Source organism: Saccostrea echinata, unplaced genomic scaffold (genome assembly GCF_033153115.1).
Source record: "Saccostrea echinata isolate AGI-Se365-2 ecotype Australia unplaced genomic scaffold, CSIRO_AGI_Sech_v1 ptg000046l, whole genome shotgun sequence".
Classification (NCBI taxonomy): Eukaryota; Metazoa; Mollusca; class Bivalvia; order Ostreida; family Ostreidae; genus Saccostrea; species Saccostrea echinata.
Window position 1 is genome coordinate 5,419,651 of NW_026889795.1, and position 16,345 is coordinate 5,435,995.

Here is a 16,345-nt window from a genome sequence, read left to right on the forward strand (position 1 = left end):
ATTAATATGACTGATAAAGGCTTAGCTGTTCTTGTTAAGAAGAATTTAAGACATTTCCTATATACTCGTATGGTCAACTTTGACCCCTGTTGTGGCACTATCCTACCCCCAGGGGTATTGATTGAAAACAAACTTAAATCTACACTACCTGAGGATACTTCTATAAAAATATGACTCATTATGGCTTTGCTGTTCTCTAGAAGAAAATATTTATAGACATTTCCTATATAATCCTATGTAAAACTTCGATCCCCTCTAGTGGCCCCGCCTTACTCCCGGGGGTTATGATATGAACAAATATGAATCTAGAGAATGTAATGAAGCTTTCACATAAGTTTCATTTTTTTCTGGCCCAGTGGTTCTTGAGAAGAAGATTTTTAAAGGATGCCACCAAATTTTTACGAATTCTTACTTATCTTCCTTGGAAAAGGGCGTGGCACTTCCTGTGAACAAACTTTATCTCCCTTTTTCCCAAGGATGCTTTTTGGCAAGTTTGGCTGAAATTGGTTCAGTGGTTCTTGAGAAGAAGTCAAAAATGTGAAAAGTTTACAGATCACAGACGGACGCCGGACACTCTTTGCTCAGAAAAACTCACTTTAGCCTTCGGCTCAGGTGAGCTAAAAGTATTGCAGTTGTTGAAAAAGAAAATAAAAAAATAAGTCAAAACAGTATAATTTGTACTTTCTTGTCCAAGGTTTGATCCAGATCGATTTAGTCCTGAAAATAAGAAGTCCAGATCAACTCTTGCCTTCCAGCCGTTCGGATTTGCCGGCAAGAGAATGTGTCCTGCATACAAATTTGTTTATGCTGAGGCCATCATAGGACTTGTGACCTTGCTTAGAAAGTTCAAAATCAGAATGGTTGAAGGTCAGGTCGTCACACCAGTATACGGGTTTGTCACTCATCCAAAAGACGAGATATGGGTCGAAATTGAGAAAAGATAAACTGGGGTACTTTTAAAAGGTGTTTCTTCATTTAAATTGTTAATACATTATAAAAAGTATTAATTGTGTAAATACAGTACTATATATCATTTTTGCTATTTGCAGGATTATTTGTATTAAGAAAATACAGTGTAGAACTGTGGGAATTGGTAATTTTATTCCTTATATAAAGGCTATATCATGTTAATTTCTATTAAAGTATTTATGAATGTACTTTAACTAAAACTTGATTTTTTTTTTTTCATTTTTTTTTTGGTATGCATCAAGAAACAGAGTAAAGAACTCATAGAACCATGCAGGAAATGTAAGACTAAGTCAGCTATTGAATTCACTTAAATTATTTACCTACTAAAAAGTCATCTTTGCTAGGCAAATGGTTCTTAATCTGCTTCAGTCTTCACAAATCCTTTGTCTTTCGCGATATCGAAATTCATGATTTCTTAAGAGATATGACTAAATTGATAGCGTTCGACCTATCAGAGAGCTATATTTACTTATTGAAAGTATTTCTGTTCGGGAAATTTTCTGTTTGTTTTGAGGAAACAAAATGCTACTGTAAACAATGATTTGTAAGGCAACAGAAATAACAGTCAAGTGACATACACTTATCAGGCCGAAGTATTCTTGAGTTCTTGGCTTTGTACATCTTCAACAGTTTTTTCCAGACATATTAGCCCTACCATATTAACGAAGATAAAAAAGGACTAAACACAAATTTCAAAGTTTGCGTGAAAAAAGAACATTCTTTTAACCATGAAAATATATAAAAACTAAGTAATAGTTGCTATAAAAGTTAAAGCGTCAGTTGCATTTATTGCAATTCTTCTTTGTTCGCATTTCAACCAATGAAAAAATTGAAAGTTTTCACACCATGAATTTTCTACCCATAACAGAAGGAAAGAAGAGCACAGTCCGAAGACTGTAAAATACCTCAACTCTGTATAATTAACATAAAATCTAAGTAGCTGTTTTTTTAAACAAGATTGTATGGGATTTTGATTCGATTTACTACATACACAGAAGTCATAAAAGGGTAGCCAGAACTTCTACTAAATTTCAATTTTTGTTTCAAATTTTGGTACCTCTTGCTCTGAACAGAAAACATACAAGTAAGCTTATCTCGTATTTTAAGGCTTCAAATGTATCTGATATCGATGCATAAAATTTGTTAATATAGAAGGTAGGTTAGCTTGTATTCTAATGTTATTTTGATAAGCAAACTATACCTTAAATTTTAACATCCACAACTCATTTTACGTTATTTATTACGTTGTGTGACTATATACAAAACTACCAATGTTTAAAAACGTTTTTAACATATTTCTATATCTCCAACTTAAAAAAATCAAATTGAACTGTAAAGGTAAATTGTTTAACAATCTAAAAATTAAAATGTTATATTTTCTATTGTAGCATGCTATTTTAATTTCTTTTATATGTTCAAGCATGTTCTGAAATATTCAGAGTAAAAATATGTTGTGATATTTATTCCATGTTATAGTAAAAGTAACTGACAGTAGCTTTGAAGCATTTATGCTGAAGCACTCGTAAATTTTAGGTCTTTTGAACAGAATGCTAAGAATAACACTCATTAGTCTTTACTGAAAATTAAAAAGGAAAGATTACTATAACTCTCCATCCTTACATTATATACATATGTTACAGATATCCAGTGATAGGTTTGTCAATGTACCGGACACATCTATTACCCTGGGCAACCTGAAATGGACCAACCACTGTAATTAATTTATAATTCATTGATCAAATTTCAAGAGAATATCAAGCTTGCAGGCAAAATGTTTAAATTTTTACAAGGATCATTCAAAATATATGTAGATTTTTGTCGGAACTACTGTTTTCATTTAACGTCATAAAATAACCAGATCTTAACAGTATTTTAACAGTAAGCCATTTTAACTTGAATAAAAACTTCAAATATATCTTGCTAGATATAGAAAGTATAGATAATTTAAGACTGCGAAAATTGAAAGAATTATTTTTAAACATGTGTACAATTATTTTCATATTAATAACCTGTTTTATCAATATCAAGCCGGATTTTTACCCGGTCATTCTACTGTATATCAATTATTAGAAACATATCATAGTATTGTACAAAACATTGATGATGGTAAATTATGTTGTATGTTTTGGTTTTTTTTTGTTTTTTTTTTTGTTTGTTTGTTTTTTTTTTTTTTTTTTTTTTGTCAAAAGCATATGGCACAAAGGTCTCATTTTAAAATTAAAAACTTATGGTTTATTTAGAGATCTCCTTCAGTGGTTTTCTAGTTTTCTAAATCATAGGTCACAAAAGTAATGTATAAGGATTTTGTTGTCATCAAAACTTGATTTATTTGCAGGTGTACCACAGGGCTTTGTCTTGGGACCACTTTTATTTCTGATATATATAAATGATGTTGCTGAAAATATGATGTCCATGTGTAGATTGTTTGCTGATGATATCGATAATTCGCTTCAACAAAGTTCATACAATACTTTAGATATCGAATTCAAGCTAACGCACGATTTACGTATTTTAGAATTATGGTCAGAAAAATGGCTTCTAAAATTTAACCCATCTAAAACAAAGGTTGTTTTATTTAACACGAAGTCTATTTCTGTCCTGCCGAAATTATTCTTAAAAGGAGATAGGCTGGAGTGCGTTCCAGTCCATAGACACTTGGGCTTATTATTGTCACAGAATTTTAGCTGGTCTGCATATATTAATGGTATTGTAGACAATGCTTATAAAAATTTGGGCTTTTGAAAAAACTAAAGTTTAAATTGAGTAGAAATAACTTTTCAAAATTGTACACTACATTTGTAAGACCAATGCTTGAATACGCTTCTATTGTTTGGGATGGTTGCTCTGAACATGATTCTGAAAAGCTTGAAAAAGTACAACTAGCTGTGGCTAGAATTGTCACAGGACTTCCTATTTTTGCATCTACAGAAACGCTTTATTTAGAAACTGGTTGGGAAACATTAAAATTTAGGCGCTATATAGCAAAAATGACTACCATGTTCAAAATTCATAAAGGGACTGTTCCTGAATATTTAAGTGATATTATACCAAACAAGCATGAAAATGTATCAAAATACAATACCCGCAATAAAGAGCCGTTTATTATTCCAAGATGTAGATTACAACTATACAAAAGGTCATTTGTACCAGACGCTGTGAAACAATGATGGAACTTATTAAAATTAGAAACAAAAGAAGCCATTTCAAAGACACACAAAGATAATTCATACTAAACTAAGACACAACTGTATACTTAATTATGATCTATATAAACGCAATATCATGAACAGTCCCCTTTGTTCATGTGGAAAGTATGAAGATGTTTATCATTATTTTTTTGCTCGTAGAAACTATGCAAATGCTAGGAACAATATTTTCAACCACCTGTTTTGCTTGATGAATTGGTTACAACTGACACAAACCTGTTATTATGGGGTGATAAAGAATTGCCTGTACTTACTAATAACAATATTTTTGCTGCTGTCCTTAAATTTATTGATGAAACATTAAGATTTTACATTAAAGTCTTATTCACTTATATCACTTGAAAATATTATATTTAAATGTATAATTTGCATGCATGACATATTGTTATATTTAAGGAGAGAAACCAGTAAAATGTAAAAACTTATTTCCAATCCTTTTGAGTTATTCAATAAAATATGTTCAAAACAAAAATTGCGAAAACTGGATCACAGAACACGAGAATTACAAAATGGTGTAGTTCAGTAACAATACGCATTAATATTGATTATATGTATATCTCGTTTATAAATGGGGTTTAAACGAAATAAAATTTTAACTGTTATATACATGTAATTTCAAATGAAAAAAATTGTAATGGAATACCTTGCTTCGATAAAAATTGTCAAATTCAGAAGACAGGTAGTTCTCGATAGTTGAAAAGAAGCAAAAAAAAAAAAAAAAAGAAAAAAGAAGAAGAAAAAAAATTCACAGAGCAGTGCGTAGCAATATGATTCTGTTTTGCACTCAGAAAACCCTCTAAAACCAAGTCTGAAAATGCTGGAATCAGGATATATATCTAAACTGAGCTGTGCATTTGTATGTATGTGACAAAGATTTTATGCGTGTGGGAGAGACTTTGAATTGGACGAAGGACGGTCTGCATTATAGTAAAAAATCTGGTCAAATTAAAAGAGTTAGTAACGTCATGGAAACTACCGTTATAGCTAGAATAGCTAGAAAGTCGTAACCCCTGAGAAGATGTGTTATGTATTTTATGGGCCATTTAAATAATTATTAATTCTAATGATATAATCAAAATAATTTAGTTACAGAACTATAAATTTTCTGACAGTTTATACATTTATGAGTAGTATAAAATTCCAAACCCTATAGGATAGGATGAAAACGAAAATTTCAGTCATATCATGATAGTGGAAAACTAGTTTCGTTTCGTCAGATTTTCTGCATTCGATTCCTTAATTATAAACAGACGACTTGTTTTATTTCTGCTTCGATTTTAAAAATAATGGATTTATCGGTAATACAAGAGATAAACATTGTTTTATATGTAAGTTTTATCGCAGATAGTGAATATTTTATTGTTTTGTGTCATTCGTTAATGTTTAAAGCCTGAATTTTTAATTAAACAATTTATTTCCACTTGAGGTTTCAGCGGCGAGAATTTTTACAATGGATGCTAGAGGTTACGCGCTGCCAAGTCAAAAGTATCTCGCCGTGAACCTCTAGCATGCTGGAGTAGGTTTATGCAATATTCTCAGACTGCTTGTTAAGTTTGTCGTTTGATGGAATGAGCCGTCCCTATATACATGTATATGTTTTGTAAATATGAATATTAATATTCATTTGCATACATACATGTGTATATTAATACACGAGAGTGAGCAATCGTAACTCCTAGGCCATTTCAGTTTTATAACAGGACGGCCGTGATCCGATTGGAGAGCAAGGACTTTTACGAGTATCGTGTTAATGAAAGATCTGATACGTGAAGTAAAATAATTTTTTTAACTTCAACAGGTGTGCACCTGTCTATATTTTACACTTGTCGAGCTAAAAAGTAAACTGTATCATAAAATTAATATAATTTATTATTAGCAAAGGCGGATCCAGCGCCCCCCCCCAGTTTGAATTTTTTTTTAAAATTTTGTTTGTATTATCCTAAAATCAAGGGAAAAACACCCCTTTTTGTTAGAAATCGTCAGTTTCCGGGGGCTTCGCCCACGGACCCCAACCAGGGCTTTGCCCTGGACCCGCTTGAGGCTTCAATTCAGCCCCCGATCCCCCCGCCTTCTACTGCCCCCCCCCCCCCACGTTATGAAATTCCTGGATCCGCCACTGATAAGCTCTACCTAACAGGTAACATCGGTGAAATACTAGTATATAGGGATGTTGGCAATTAAGATTTGAGCTGCTTATTTAATTAAAGAGTTTAGGAGATATGTACATGAAGTCCAGCATTTAATTAAACTCATAATGACCATTATGATGCAGTAGTTTAAATGACCTCTCATTATTCAAATGACATTTGGTCAGTACATAATATATGTATCAGCTGGTGGTGAGCATTTATAAAGGATCGCAACTTTATGATTACGAGTAAACCGAATAGTACAACAGTACTGTGATTTACAGTGATGCTGGGTGGTAGACTCGTCGTGATTTCTCTAGTGGTGACCCTAGCTTGTGGCTGTACCTACATTCCTACGGTAGACCAACAAGACTACTGCTATGCAGATTACGGTATTTATATAATTCCTTTCATTTATATATGATTTCTTTTCTCACCATTATAATGTTAACGTTAAATAAAAAAAAATATATAAGAAATCTTTAAAAATATTGTCTTTTTTAGTGACCGTTCTCGTCGATGAAATTATTCAAACTAGCGATATCAAGCAATATTCCTACACTCTTTAAAACTAGCGATATCAAGCAAGATTCCTACACTCTTTAAAACTAGCGATATCAAGCAAGGTTTCTACACTCTTTAAAACTAGCGATATCAAGCAAGATTCCTACACTCTTTAAAACTAGCGATATCAAGCAAGATTCCTACACTCTTTAAAACTAGCGATATCAAGCAAGGTTTCTACACTCTTTAAAACTAGCGATATCAAGCAAGGTTTCTACACTCTTTAAAACTACCGATATCAAGCAAGGTTTCTACACTCTTTAAAACTAGCGATATCAAGCAAGGTTTCTACACTCTTTAAAACTAGCGATATCAAGCAAGGTTTCTACACTCTTTAAAACTAGCGATATCAAGCAAGATTTCTACACTCTTTAAAACTAGCGATATCAAGCAAGATTCCTACATTCTTTAAAACTAGCGATATCAAGCAAGATTTCTACACTCTTTAAAACTAGCGATATCAAGCAAGATTCCTACACTCTTTAAAACTAGCGATATCAAGCAAGGTTTCTACACTCTTTAAAACTAGCGATATCAAGCAAGATTTCTACACTCTTTAAAACTAGCGATATCAAGCAAGATTCCTACACTCTTTAAAACTGTCGATATAAAGCAACATTTCTAGATACATGGAGGTAAATCATGTATGTTTTTTCCCCTGATCTTTCAAAGGCTTTGACAGAGTATTTAACAAAGGTCTCCTTGAATTACAAACGTATGGTATTAATATCTTTTGGCGACCTTTTCCAGTGGTTTTCCAGCTATCTATGTAAAAGGTCACTAAAAGTACTGTATAAAGATATGTTTTCATCAAAACTAGATATTTTTGCAGGTGTACCGTAAGGTAGTATACAATACATGTAGATAGGCCAAATTTTTCCTCAAATTCAATTTTTTTGAAACTTCGAAATTTTGTGCTAGGATACAAAATCTCTCTTTATATGTAATTTGAAAGAAATTCAACCGCACATTTTATGCCCACATAGTTTGAAACATGCCCTATCAGACTCCTGTAAGAAGATTGTGAAATCGGATATTGCACTTTGGAATATGCATTTTTTTTTTAAATATTACCGATCGATCTATTGCAAATTTGTGTGATGCTTTTTTTTTTTTTTTATAAATACAACCTTTCTGTTACTAAATTTAGGTAAATGACATTGATACCGGTATATTTGAGTAAAATGTGATGAAAAAATAGAACATACATAGCCCAGGAATTAAAAAATCACATGTAACTATGCTACACTTTAAGTTCTCTGAACTTTTTTACAAAAAATCAGCTGAATGATTGAAATGGAACCCAGATTAAAATGTGTTAAAATGAGGAACATTGAACAGGCAGATTCATATATTTTGGCGATTTAAAAAAAATATTTAATGCAAAAAACGAAAAGAATCAGTAGATGACGTCACAATATTTGACCTTTAACCTCAAAATATGGCCTTGACCTTTATTGTGTATAAAGAATTGAGACTTCTCATAAACATGTCCACATATCAGGTTTCTACTGTAAATGGATCAAAAGTTACTTTAGTTTTAATAACAGACTGTCATATCGCATATAGATGGCATAAACACAGTCATTCTAAAATGTAGGCTATCGAATGACCAATATATAGGATTCTCTATTTTTTTTTTTTAACAAAATATGGCGAAAAACGTGTCACAGGGTATTAATTTCCTTAAAAAGATCATTGATTATTGACATTATAGTGATTTTACTCTTTTTTCTAATGTACTTATAAGAAATTAGTTAAAATAGATTTAATGGGTGTTAAGTACTACCTTAAGGCAAACATTATTTTTCAACTATGTAAATAATATTGCTGAAAATATGCTTTCAAAGTGCAAACTGTTTCCTGATAATAATCCACTTCAACAATCATTATACAATTAATTACATGGACATATTTGATACAAGTTAAATCATAATTTACTTATTTGGGAAATACGGTCAAGTGGCTTTTTATGTTCAACCAATCCAAGACAGAGATTTTTTTATTTCTGTAAGATGACACTTCTGTTATGCCTTCTTTTTTAAAGAGTACAGACTGAAGTGTGTCCCAGACCAAAGTCATATTGTCACACAACCTTTCTTCGTCTAAATATCTTGATGGTTTGCTGTGCTTATTAAAAATCTTGGTCTTTTGGAAAAAAATTGTTCAAAATTGGTAAGAAAAATCTATTGAAATTATATGCTACATTAATCAGACCTATGCTTAACTGTTCTTGAATTGTTTGGGATGGCTGCTGTATAAATAAAGATGCTGAAAAGCTTGAAATTATACAACTAACTGCCGATAGAATGGAACAGGAAATTCTTTTTTTTTCCTTTTTTTTTTTTTTATTCAAAAGAAGCAAAAAAGATTGATATTATTCAAATTCAGTACTGAATATTTGTAAATCATTGTCCAAAATAAGCGTGAACATGTATCCAAAAACAATACCCATAACAAAGAATATGTTTCAAAATGCAGGTTAAAATGATTTAGAAATACTTTCATTCCAACCTGATGACGTAAAACAATGGAATTATAACTAATTTAAAAATATTAATTGTATCTTTTAGACTGGATTTAATTTCTTTAGTGTGTTTAAAAAAAAATCATTTACCAATAAGCCAATGCATGTTACTTGCATAATTTCCAATTTTTATTTATGAAAAAATTATGTTTTCTGTTAATTCTTCTCTCTCTCTCTCTCTCTCTCTCTCTCTCTCTCTCTCTCTCTCTCTCTCTCTCGTAGTTTTGAGTTTTTGGGGTGAATTAAACTTAAAATAATTTCAGACAGACGGTGACAGCCTAATTAATTGGAGTTAATACGCCAATTTTCAGTGAAACGCTGTATACATGTATATAAAATTATGTAGGACGTATATGTACGTTTGCCGATACCTTTAAGGACATACGCAAGGTGCCTTACCTACTGATAATTTTTCAAGATATTTTTATTGTAAGATTATAGTGCCATCAGATGTTCGTAGACAAAAAATCAGCATGCATTACCAGGGGTTTTGAAAAGATATCAGTAGATGAAAATTTTTGTATAATTCAAAGAAAAATATATAAAAATTACTAAACATGTATTATAGATGTTTTGTTTATCCAAACTTCTTTTAGGAGAAGTGTACAACAGCATATATAGACATTAAAATGTAATACACAGATCCTTTAAGTATTGGAACTCTTCAACTCCATGAAAAAAGACAATAAAGTTCAAACTACGTTGCGTATGTCCTTAACAAGAATTGAACCTTTCCCCTATTAATTTAATATCTATTTGTTCATTGTATTGAATACAAAAACGGTTTTCATTGAAGCATTGTACCGAGAGATTGATAATGAATAACTGCATCTATTCACACACGTATATTTTTATATTTATTTGATTCTTAGCATTTGAGGCCGAAGTCAAAAGCCCAAAAGAGCTCACTCTGGGATATTATAAGTACGAGATGTACATTCATACAGTGTACAAGGTAGGGATTTATTGATCTTACTTAGTTTTGATAATTGTTTACTGGATTTACAACAACACATTTTACAGCTGCTTTTCGTTTGAAACATATCAAATTGCTCGTTTTCCGTGATTTAATGATACTTTTCATCCGATTACAACAGCTGTTTTTTTTTCCACATTTTGAGTTTATATCCTTTAATATACACGTGGATGTATTGGAGATAAAATTTGAAAATTAGTTCTGCTATCATATTTCCAGATATTTTATTTAATTATTAATACCTTGAATTTTGAACCTGCGAGCGAACTGTACATGTATACTAAATGTACAATATCATGTGTATTGCTTATCAATTATCACGGACATTTTAATTTATTGCCTATCATACACACAAATAACCATATCTTATTAGTAAAAGTTTAGCTTAGCAAGAAAAAAAAAGTTTCTTTTTATTCCCTGCATTTTTTGTAAGAAAATTGTCGCACGCTAAGAAAAGTACTTAGCTGCAACAAGGCAGGCGGGGATCCAGGATATTATTTTTGGATGGGGGGGGGGGGGGGGTCCACCTTAGTTCAAAAAATAAGACATGTGTTGACAAGCACAGAAAAAAAATCTCAAAAGTGAAGAAAAAACTTATTTCATGTGTGTGTGTGTGTGTTGTGGGGGGGGGGGAGGGGGGGGAGGACCGTTTTCCTTCACTCTTTACAGTGTAGCTTCATATTTTATATTTTATTACTCTCTCTACCAACTGAATTTGGTCCGTGTTTTCAAGGGGGTCCAACCTGTGCTATGTATATTTAATATCTCCTAAGTTCCTTGATGATGAGGGGGGTCCTGTCCCACAGATCCGCATATGCAAGGTATTCCAAATCAATATCACGTGGTGTGACAATGACATGCGATTGTCCAAAGTGAATTTTGAATTATGAAACTTTGTGTTCCATTTCTCACCATCTAGTCTCTTTTTTGGATTACAGTAGATCACCAAATTTTCACGACACCTTATTTTCGCGAAATAAACATTTACTCTTCATTGACGAGACAAAATTTTCACGATTTCTGGATACTGTTCTATTCAATCTTTAGGAATAGTTATATATGCGAGAATAACATTTTTGCGAGCACACTGCCTCGTGTGATTACGCGAAAAATAAAGTTCTCGTGAATAAAAAGTGATTTACAGTAGATATATTGAAAATATAACTTCATCTTTTTTTGGTTACCTACAAACAGGGGGATATCAAGGAGAAATTAGCCACTGACACAATCTACGGTGAAGGTCCTTTCTTCTCTTGTGGACCCCAGATATTAAATGTCGGCACCACATACCTGATTTACGGTAAAGTTGTAATGATAAAAGTTTTTATTTCAATATATAAAAAAAATGCTACGTCATAATAATAAATTCTTTACTCTTATTACGTTTATCTTTATCAATATCATTTTATTATCGACATGAATTTACATACGTAGTTAATTTAAAAAAAAAAATAAAGTAAATTTTTTTTATAGAAAAGGAAGCAAAAAAATGTAGATGTCTTGTCTAATTTTTAACGTTTTCGCGCTTACACAAACGTCAAAAGTGGATTTCTTGCACACTTGCCTCATTTTTATGTGAAATAAAATCCTGTCAACAGCAGAAAAAAATCGTAAAAAGAAGAAAATAAAAAAAGAAAGATACAAGTAGAAGAGAACTGGTTCTCGTTAAATTGAAGTCAACACTTATATTAATTTTAAACATTATGCTAGAGATGATGAAAAGGACAGCCATAAATTATAAACTTTTGTCAAACTATAATGAAACTCAACCGGGGCAATTTAAATGCATCTATATCTTTTAACCAATTATTCGCAATATGAATGATATAATGACTATTCGAACAATTGGATGCCAGCTTTTAGCGTTCGAATGACGGTATTTTGACGTTGCAGAATCAACCCTATTCTGTGCGCAATCTCCAATGAAGAATTTGCAAAATGCTGAATTTAAACGAGTGTAAAAAAAAAATGCAGTTCTAAAAAAATTACAAGACTTCCGCTTCTGCGGGCTTTTATTTTTTGTGTAACAGCTGCAACATGTGAATGTTTTGACAAACTGCTTTCTTGTTTATCTTTTAGCCAAAGAAAGAGATGGCAGGGTTAAAATTGCAAATTACAAAGAAATGGATAGCGTCAGCGATGACGACATCGTACGAATGACGACAAAGTATGACTGTAGTTGTAAAGTAAGTTTTGGTCCTCTTCATATAAATAATCAGAAAAAATATACCTTTTAGAATACAGTTGAACCCCGATATCTCGAACACCAATGGATATGTCGAAGTACATAATCGAAGTCCAAACCCTTTATTTTTCTGGGTTTTATTGTGTTCTAGAAAATGAGGTTTGACTGTATCCGGGTTCTTTTTTAATGTTTTTGGTTATTCACAGAGCAGTCCGAAAACTTTTGTTCCTCTTTGCCTAATTACCTTAAAATTGCCTTTTCTCGTTAAGAAAATTAATATTTGTTGCAGTAAACATAAATAGTTTAGGAAGCTCTAAACACAGCTCAAAGAAAAGTTCCCCAATCTAAGTAAACTACCGTAACAGTATTTCAGTTCTATAATTATTTGCAGATAAAATTCAATTACGCCGAGTTTAGAGGAGTTCCGAATGCTCCGAAACTCCCGAAGGCCAATGAAAACGAATGTAATGTCCCGGATGAATGGTGTTATAAAAGTGGTTTCTGTCAGAGAAATGACGAGGGCCGATGTACCTGGGGAGAACTAGGATCCTGTAACTAGAAGAAACTGGTTGTGTCTTTTATTATATAATACTGTAAACCTCAGCCAATATGACGTAAAAAACATAAAGTTCGGCAAAAATTGGAATAATGAGGCTATATATATCTTTCGCAATGTTTCTTTATAGAAGATAGTTTTGAAATGTTTTTAAAAAGCGTCGATATTGTGTGAAAACCATTTTCCATTGTATAATTAGAATTATTTAATAAATTACCAAAAGAAGACATTTCTGTGTTGATCGCAGGCTGAACCTACACAATTCAGTCAACTGACTGATGACTGAAAGATCTGGAAAAGTCACTAAGTGACAGAGCTTTGTCATTCAGTCAGCTTTCAGTAAACTTTCAGTCACCTTTCGTTAAACTGAATTGCAGAGTTTCATCCTTAGTATAGTTTTGTACAAGATTTGTATAATTTTGTTCAAAATGTATGCTCTCATATAACTGTTTTTATTTTGCACAAGATCTAGTTTTACTCTAGCAGGAAATAATATTTTGTGTCAGGCTTTTATCGCAAATTAAAATAATGCTTTAGAGAGGACTCAATTACAAATATCAATTTTAGTTTTCCTGTAACTTTCATATCTTATCGATGCATTGTCTTTGTAATTCAGGGAATCTATTTTTATGCCCCCGTAATCGAAGATTCGGGGATATACATTTTCGTCATGTCCATCCTTCTGTCCGTCTGTCTATCTGTTTGCCTGTTTGTCTGCAAAAACTTAAACTTTGCTCAAAACTTTTGATTGGTTGGCGCTATGGCTCTCATTTTTCACACGTGTATTCCTTGTGATATGGCCCTTCTTTTGGTACCAATACATTTGACCTCTTGACCTTGACCTTGGAGTTTGACCTAATTTTGCAAGAATTTACCCAACTTTAACCTTGGCGAAAACTTTTAAACGGTTGGTGCTAGGGCCTTCATACTTCACATTTATATTTATTGTGGCAAGACCTTTCTGTGGATACAAATATTTTTTTACCTTTGGGCCTTGACCGCTCAGTTTGACCTACTTTTAAAAAAACCTTAATTTGGGCTTAACTTTTGAACACTCAGTACTCGGGCCGTCATATTTCACAGGTGTATTCCTTGTGTCAAGACCTTTCTTCGAATACTTACAATTGTGACCTTGACCTTGGAGTTTAACCTACTTTTGAAAAGTTTTAACCCCGGCCATAACTTTTTGAACAGTTGACGCTTGGGCTTTAATATTTCACACGTATATTTCTGTCACAATATTGTAAATATTGCTCCAAATGCTCTTCCATACATTGGGGAGTGTTTAACTTTGCACGCATCGATGGTCACTGAATTGTAGCATAAAGAGCTGCGGCATCGCTTGGTAAACCCGTTTGTCAAGTCTGATGATATTAATAGTAACACTTATCCAGGGTTTTGGCCAGGTTTGTCAGATTAGTTCTGGACACCAAACTGTGTGGACGGTGTAAAATTATGACCCATACTTAGTGGATTGGGCGGCTCCCATGCTGTGTGGAAATGGGGTGCATTACTGGTACCTGTGTGGACCATTTGAAACCTGGGCCTTTTGTTTTTGCATTTATGAGTGTGAGTGACTATAATCCAGTAAGTGTTATTTTTCTGTTTTTTTTTTTTTTTCGAAAGATTGTGTAAACGAAAGTATTTATTTGTTGTATTCATTTTTGTTGATACAAGACGTAAATTAATGTTTATATGTTTAAATACAAGCGTAGTAACGGAATACCATTTTTATACTATAGTTTTTTGTCACATTTGTATACGTTATGATTAGGCGCGCGTTAGTGAGAATTTATGATGTAAGATAGATTAGTTTATTATATGAAGTTGTTCAATATTTTAAATAGGTGACCTTTTAGTAGATGTAGATAGCCTTCCCTGATGTTAATTCTACGTTATAAGAGAACTTCCTGAATCCGATGACGTCTACTTCCGGTGATGATTGGTACTTCCGGCCGACATGTTATATGAATATGGTTCTTCGTTTGGGAGACGTGTTAGTGATCATTCTGTGACATTATGGTATTGCACTAGCTTCTTGTGTGTTTCATCTGATGTCTACTGTGCGCCATTCATCTGATGTCTCCTTAGCCTCGATACCACCGGAGCCCGAGTTATATTTTGATTTTTTTTGTACATTTGTAAATAGATTGTTATTGTTATAAAGTATTGTTTTTCTTGATTGGCAAAGGTCATCCATTTACTAGACTGGTAAAAGATTTTTTTTTTTTTAAAAAAAGAACCCAACACAATTGAAGGCAATTGTGACAATTTCTTTTGACAAGGCCTTTCCCTTGGGACCTTTAATTTGACCCTTTGACCTTTACCTTTTCGTTTGACTTGCATTTGAGAAACTGCAACCTTTGCCAAAAGCTGTCATACGGGGGCATCAGTGTTTCACAAACACACCTTGTTTCTATTGAATATTATCAAAAACTTAAGCAATATCCTCGTTTGATGGCAAATGATAGCGATGGTGTATATAAATTCCTGATAGATACAGAAATACCTCGAAATTTAACATCTTTTCTACGCAATTTGCCAAAAAGATAATAGATAATACTTAATAACCTTTAAACGATAATTACACTTCTTTGCTTTTCTAAAAAAGTTATAAAAATTGCAATTCTATTTAATCACTTGACCAACCCTACTCATTCAATTTTTATACCCCTCCTTTTCCTACGTTAAGAGAGTATATATAGCAATCACCCTGCTCGTTTGTCTATCCGGACTCTGATCTTAACTTGCATGTGAATTAAGAAACATCGGAAACAAAGAAAACTCTAACTTGACACAAAAATCACTTTTTGCCAGAGGGAATGTCTTAATTTTAACCAGAGATCATTTGCACGTTCTAATGGAATATCATTGTCAGAAACATATATAACTGTCTTTTTTCGTAATCTTTAAATAGAGGTCAAAGCCAATCTTCTGTAAGTGAGTTGTAGGTGTAGTAGGCTGTGACTTTGATTTAATGATCGATTCTCAAACTGTGGTAGGCTACTGACAGAAACGTTAATGTTACAGGGATATCAACAACCTCGATTACAGTCAGCATTTCGTCAATTCTATGGATGTCTTAATGTCATTCTTAGCAAAAATAACCTACTTGTGTCTTTGGGTCGCATTTTCACTGACAAGTTTCATACCGATTGTTAGACCTTTGTTTTTATATTGAATACGACTACGGAGTGCTGTGTATACCTGATCAATAAATAGGGCTCACGGCG

General features: G+C 32.6%; 2 protein-coding genes across 2 annotated transcripts in view; both read left to right on the forward strand.

Annotated features, from left to right (window-relative positions):
- LOC133202185 (cytochrome P450 20A1-like) overlaps positions 1–4,381 on the forward strand; it is a 35,052-nt gene extending 30,671 nt beyond the window's left edge. Inside the window, exons 11-12 of the mRNA XM_061337961.1 lie at positions 695–963; positions 4,317–4,381. Coding sequence (XP_061193945.1) covers positions 695–944 — 250 coding nt within the window. The 3' untranslated portion in view covers positions 945–963; positions 4,317–4,381. The remainder of the gene's footprint in view (positions 1–694; positions 964–4,316) is intronic.
- Positions 4,382–6,590: 2,209 nt separating this feature from the next.
- LOC133201965 (uncharacterized) lies at positions 6,591–13,268 on the forward strand. The gene is made up of 5 exons (XM_061337751.1): positions 6,591–6,696; positions 10,268–10,350; positions 11,566–11,671; positions 12,451–12,557; positions 12,948–13,268. The coding sequence occupies exons 1-5, from the start codon at positions 6,591–6,593 to the stop codon at positions 13,113–13,115; spliced, it is 570 nt and encodes a 189-aa protein (XP_061193735.1). The 3' UTR covers positions 13,116–13,268.
- Positions 13,269–16,345: the final 3,077 nt, after the last annotated feature.